The sequence below is a fragment of the Phalacrocorax carbo genome, chromosome 1 (assembly GCF_963921805.1).
Source record: "Phalacrocorax carbo chromosome 1, bPhaCar2.1, whole genome shotgun sequence".
In the NCBI taxonomy this organism is placed as follows: Eukaryota; Metazoa; Chordata; class Aves; order Suliformes; family Phalacrocoracidae; genus Phalacrocorax; species Phalacrocorax carbo.
Window position 1 is genome coordinate 92,927,284 of NC_087513.1, and position 6,342 is coordinate 92,933,625.

At 39.4% G+C, this 6,342-nt stretch overlaps 1 protein-coding gene across 1 annotated transcript; it reads left to right on the forward strand.

Annotated features, from left to right (window-relative positions):
* Positions 1-487: 487 nt before the first annotated feature.
* Positions 488-4,388, forward strand: LOC104051894 (lymphotactin-like). Its single transcript, XM_009513038.2, has 3 exons — positions 488-572; positions 3,307-3,424; positions 4,158-4,388. The coding sequence occupies exons 1-3, from the start codon at positions 503-505 to the stop codon at positions 4,261-4,263; spliced, it is 294 nt and encodes a 97-aa protein (XP_009511333.1). The 5' UTR covers positions 488-502; the 3' UTR covers positions 4,264-4,388.
* The last annotated feature ends 1,954 nt before the right edge of the window (positions 4,389-6,342 follow it).

A 6,342-nucleotide genomic window follows, 5' to 3' on the forward strand; every position in this document is an offset into this window, starting at 1 on the left:
GCCACTATGGAAAAAGCCAAGGTGTTCCGGTTTCCATCATCCTTTAGCTCACAGTTCCCCCTTTCAGTGGTCCATTGGCCAAAGAGGTAACTCTGAATGTTACTCTGTGCCTCTGCGGTAAGGCTTAGCTACAGCTCTCTAAACTGAGGTGTGAAAGGACAGGAACCTTTATTAAAGATTTCCACTACAGAGCAAGAGCTCTCACTTTTTGCAGCTTGAAATAAACCCCACTCACAACACAGAAGCAAGTGCAACCACAGCAGGGTTTGAGCAGGAAAAGCCTTCACAGGGGGGCTAGTGAAGGACGGGTGGGGGAAAGGAGGTGGTTCTCTGTCACCAGAAAAAGTACTGCCACTCAGTTTTTTTCCACTTGTAGTCAGCCCCCCCATGACGCCCAAAAGTGAACACAAAAACTGACCACTGAATAACAATATATAAACTCTGTGAAGGAGGGCTGGCAATAGACACTTTCCTCTCTGCCTTGACAAATAAGCCACCAGCAATGAAACTCCACGCTGCAGCTATCCTGGTCATCTTCTGGCTTGGCGTCTTCACTGTGCACACAGTGAAAGGTAAGTTTACAACCCAAGAGAAAGACAGGAATTGCTTCACATTGAACCACTGGTCTGACGGACCGGTGGATTCATTCTCAGCCAGAGCTGATTCATAAGATAAAACTCACAAGAAACCCAGATCAGAACGGCAAGAAAGGCAGCTTTACAGGAGATTTCATCTGATGTCCTGTCACTTAGTGGTTGGCTTCTGCCTGAATGCAACAAGAGTTTCTGTGCCTTAGAACACTTGAAGGGTTTCCGTGCATTAGTCTCTCTCTCAAAATCATGAAAGCTTGAAGACACAATGTCTTTTAATCTCACTGATGCCATATAGCAGAGTTCTATAGGTTAATAACATTTTATGAAAAATATTTCTTGAGTAAGATGTACTTTTTTCCTTTTTCCAGATATACTTTTATATGTATTTTATCATATTACTTTTTGTCCTTCTCTAACTATATAGCCTTAATCCCTCTAATGTTCCTATTTTAAAGAGTTCTGCCAGTTCTGTATATATATTGCCTATTTGCTTGTTTCTAGCCAAATATTTTGGTACAGACAGGCAAATTATGAACAAAAACTGCAAAGGAGAGCAATGGATTTATAGAATGTCTTCTCTCTCTTCCTGATTTCATAAAATTTAACATCTTGTTTGAGAATATTTATGAGCACTGAGACAAGCCATGTTTGCTAGCCATGCTTTAAAGAAGTTTTTCTACCATAGTGTTTAGGTCTGTGACTTTTGAATTAGGCTACATGTATCATGCAAAAACATGAACATATATAAGCATATGTCTTCTACAGAGTCAGATTCAGGCAAACAAGCACATAAAAATCACAGAAAACACTCATATGCAAGCCATATGCAAACCCACACAAATATGCAAAGAGAAGGCATCTTCACAAAACCACAGCAAAACCAAACTGAAACCTGCTAAACATTCACAAGATTATGTAGCTACATACTGAGTATGTTGACCTAGTGCCCCTACAACTGGATCATACTACATTCTCGTACACTGATTAACGCTACTGCTGTTAATCTCGGCCACATGTGGCTTTGTATCACAGGCTGCCAGTTCGTAATGTCATTCTCCAGGTTGTATAATTTGCCACAAATATCACCAATCCTGAAAAAGGTGGTGTGTAAGGGATAGAAAAAGAGTTAGAAAGAAGAATGATGAAGGAAGAAAAAAAAAAAAACAAAACAGAAAAAAAGGGTAGTTATAGGTGTAGAGCAGTCTGGGTTTGTTCCCAGCTAAGAGAAGCTCTGCTGGATTTCCCTGTATGCATTCCCTGGAGGTTGTTTAGCAGTAGAGAGAATATTTCTAGGACTAGTAAGGATTGCTTGACTATCTTTGAGTTCTTTAATGTCACGTTTTGAAAACCGGTCAGAGTGAGGCAGTAAGATACATATTTGTAATGAATCATCAAAAAATACATTGTGTTACTTGTAACTAAAGGAAGATCAGATGATCTTACATAAAATCTCAAGAATGAGCAACTCTGCCAGTACCCGTGCACTGGCTACGCTGCAGCTTCTCCAAAGGTTGATGCGTGTTTGCCTCAGCTATTCCAATTATTTCAAACAAAGAAAAGCTCACAGATAATGACATTATGTGAAGCAGGTTTTATATTTAGCAAGTTGTATCTGAACAGCTCTTGGACTTTCCTGTATAGTCAGTTTCTCTATAAATTCTTTATAGAAAACCTATAAAGGGTTACCGTTTTAGTGTATATATAAAATACTTTATTATTTTTATATATCTACTACATATAGTAAGTGTATATTTTATATATAGTAATAACTATATTATATATAATTAATATATAAATGCAAGAGTCTATGGTTAGATATAAGAGAATCTATAAATTCTTTACAAAGAAAACTCAGAATACAGTACTGTTCTGTTTGTCCCCCTCATGCCTTCCCACACCTGTCTTTGATGGGCAGGAGAAAACCAGAAACTAGCAAGCAGAGGCTTCCAGTAATGTATACATATACCCAATTTCACTTAAATAAGCTCCCATTTTTAGTTATTATCATGTAAGGTAACAACTGCTCAGAGAATTTTACACTGATATCATGATCCTTTTTATTAATCACTAGTGCATTTCCCTGAAATGTATTAAATTGTTGGAGGAAGGAGGATTAAGTAGCACTCCATTGCCTATGAAACCAGGCTTCTAGCAAGAGTAAGCAAGTATTAGCCTTCTGGCAGATATACCTCCCTTTCTTTCAACAATTTTTTTTTAATGCAAATTTTGGATGCCCAGTGTGAGACAAGTAGCCTTGTTTTCCTTTCCTTCACTTAGAAAGTAGGGGGAATTACTGATCCACGCTCGGATGGCATTTGGAAAGCCACCCAGTAAAGGTTCTGGTTCTAAGCACTACTCCATATCGACACTTATTTGCAGATGATACAGACCTAATAATGAATGATGCCAAATACCTTTTCTGCTATGGAACCATTGACCCCCTAGGGGCAGAACAATTATACAATTTCTCAGGAGAATGCATGAAGATTAGTATCTTAACTGAAAGAGCAATAACGCTTCAGAGATGGTAGGGTGCACCAGAAAAAATATCTTAAGCTCTTGTATAACTGGTATTGTGACTGTACATCATGAGACGTTGATGTTCTAATCACAACTGGAAATCTGCTGGAATTCATAATTTATTAAGTAATTATGGCTAAGTATTAATATAATATCAACTGCCATTGTCATTTATCTATTTTTCCCATTCTAGGGAGCGTTGGAAGTCAGTCCATGCACAGAAGGAGTTGTGTAGATCTGTCTACACGTCAACTGAAGATTGAAAACCTTGTCAACTATAGAAAGCAAGAAGATGCAGTAAATGCCATCATGTAAGTATTCAGTGCACAGCTCACCTTCAGACTCGTCTATGTAAACACACTACTATTGAAAAGGGAAAAGGCATCAGAAGACACTTCATGGCCCAAATCACTAAATCTGGCTAGTTCAGGTCACCCTTCCAGTTCCCCCATGAAGCAGTCACCTGGCAGCTGAGGGAGTGAGGGCAGAGGGGTGCGCCTCGGAGCGCTGGGAGACGTATGCTGCTCACAAATGCTGGCAGAAATCTCACTGAACAGACAGATCTTTTGTGCCCAGAAAGCAGGGAAAAATCTCAGTGAGGGATCAGGGTGGGGCACTCAGAAGCCCAGTGCATTGGATTGTGCCAAGGGGCGTGATCATGTGGAAGAGTTTGGGGTAACTCTGAATCCTGCTAGGAGCTGTGTTTTGTCTTTTCATATCAAATGGAATTTGAATCTGGGATCTGCCTCTGGGAGGTAAATGTGCATCATGATTTTATATAAAATCTCAGAATATCAGTATGCTTCTTTTTTTAAATATCAGTATATATGTGCGTGACCATGTATGTTACATACATACCTATGCCATAAATAGGGAACTAATGTTGCTAACTGCTGTTATTCCAACTAACAGCTACAAACTCCAGCATGTGACATGGTTTTACTACATTGTTCCTCATGTTCTGCATAAAAACCAAGAACAGTAAACCTGGGTTTGGAGACTGGAATTTAATGACCTTCTGGTTTGCTTTCTTTCTTCCTATAGGTTTATCACCTCAAAAGGTGTCAAGATCTGCGTAAGCAGTGATCAGAAATGGGTGAAGGCTGCTATGAAGCATATAGACCAAAGACGTATCACTAAACGCAGATAATCCTGTCTAGGCAAGCATCTACAGCCAACTAAATGGAATCATCATCACTGCTGCACATAACAGGGAATAAAGCCTTAGTATCTGCTTTTGATTCCTATTTATGGCAATGGCAATAAAAGCTCTGAACAAACATGAACTCATCAGAATCTGTTCATCACTGGTTGAACATCTTCTGACATCTTCGTTTTATAGTTGGACTCTGTTTATTTTCTAAAATGCTTGCCAATATTTATTTACAACTGAATGTAGATATCTTCTCCTTGCTGTCCTGACCAGTATGGCATTTAAGGGTGAATGGCAGACAGTTTCACATACTGTGGGGAAGATGACGACCTCCCACAGAGCTGGATGAGTGTAGACCTCCGTCCTGATAGAGGTCGGAATGTCTGCATTGAGTGCTGAGTTTGAGAAGGGCCTATATAATTTAACAGTTACTCCCACCTACATAATCTAGAAGTAAACTAATCTTATGCTTCAGACTATCACTTGATCAGTGCAATATTCAGAATATGATCCTTGGGCCTTCTGTTTTTATACACAGTATTGGACTATTAGCTCAGCCCACGACATATGGTACTCTCACAAAGGGATAACCTGGAGTAATTCAGGGTAACTCTATGAATGTAACCCTATTCAGCCTTGTGCTGGGGAAGACTTATCCTACCCATTGACTTCTGTGAAGTTACTTCAGTTTCACCCTCATGTGAGACAAACCTGAAACAATTGTTTAACTTTTTCCTTTGCTTTTCTCTGAATAAGCAAGAACAAACCATGTCTAGAATTTGTATTTCACAAACTCATAGGAAGTCCCTGCCCTAGAGAACTATGTCTATGTAATTTTCTTATATTTATAAAACTGATAAATTTTACTAACAGAAGGTTTTGTATTTTAATAAAGTTACTATAAACCTGGAATCAATGGTACATTTGTCTGCTTGTATGTAATGCAGATGGAGACTGTTGAAATGGGTACCAAGATGACAGCACAAATCTGAGAATTTTTGGGCAAGCCAACTAGAGCTGACACTACTGCCAACTCATGACTCAGACTGTTCAAAAGCAATCTGATTCTGTACCTTTTACACCATATTTCAGCTCTAAAGCCCATATTTAAGACAATACATCTTCAGAACCTCTTCAGAAGTTCAGGTACTTAAAAGTCAGGCTTCGTACATCATCAGAAGCAGACATGGAAGAGCTCTGGACAGTGAGAGAAAAAAACTGGTGTTTGAGGAGCTTCAGGGGTGGCAGAGAGGTATAGGCAGAGGGGCTCCAGCAATAAACTTCCTCTCATACAACCGCATGTATGTAGCCTGCATTGCTGCTAAACTATGGGCTTTTCATCACAAATAACCTCTTAGTGATACACATGAAACTACAGCACTTCCAAACTACACTATAGAAATAAGATCACATTGCTCTAAAAGGCAGTCTTTACAGTTCCCTGCTCTGGTCAGGACTGCAGACAGAATTTGTCTCCTGTGGCTCACATTTTGTCATAGCTTATTCCTGGGTAAGGAAATGCATTTAGTCTTCACTATCCAGGACAGGTTTTAAAATAGTGCTACTGCTCAGGCAGGGAAGAGAAGGATGACTGTATGTGTCACGCTACGAAACAGAGCCAAGGCAGGCTGCTGAGCCTCCATTATATGGAGTGGTGCTTCCTTATTGAAGTTCTTGATATCAACTACACCAGAAAAAAAAAAAATGGTTGTTGCTACAAACTTTGTAAGAAGAGCTTTACAGGTAGAAAGAAATGTTGAGATAAGATGTTTCTGGAGTATGGCAATATATAAACTGGTGTTCATTCATTTTGAATCGCCGGCCTCAAGGCCCCAGTCCCTCATATTATAGACAACAGAAACGCTTCAGTTCACTTCAGTATCATCAGACTATCAGCAGGCTACAAAACCAGGTTACCTATAAAAGCATTTTTATGGTAAGCTCTCTCAGATGAATACTGTCAGCTTCCATTGATCAAATTTATCCAGGACCAGAACTAAATAACATGCTTTTGGCAGGCAGAATTTTAATCCCTTTGCTCGTACTCAGTAGTATCTTACCCTGGAATTAATCTTG

Bases quoted from the DNA above. Each gene is read 5' to 3' on its own strand.
- LOC104051894 (XM_009513038.2), top strand. From the start codon at position 503: ATGAAACTCCACGCTGCAGCTATCCTGGTCATCTTCTGGCTTGGCGTC. The intron at 573-3,306 runs GTAAGTTTACAA...TTCCCATTCTAG, and splicing joins CACTGTGCACACAGTGAAAG to GGAGCGTTGGAAGTCAGTCC. The intron at 3,425-4,157 runs GTAAGTATTCAG...TTCTTCCTATAG, and splicing joins GATGCAGTAAATGCCATCAT to GTTTATCACCTCAAAAGGTG.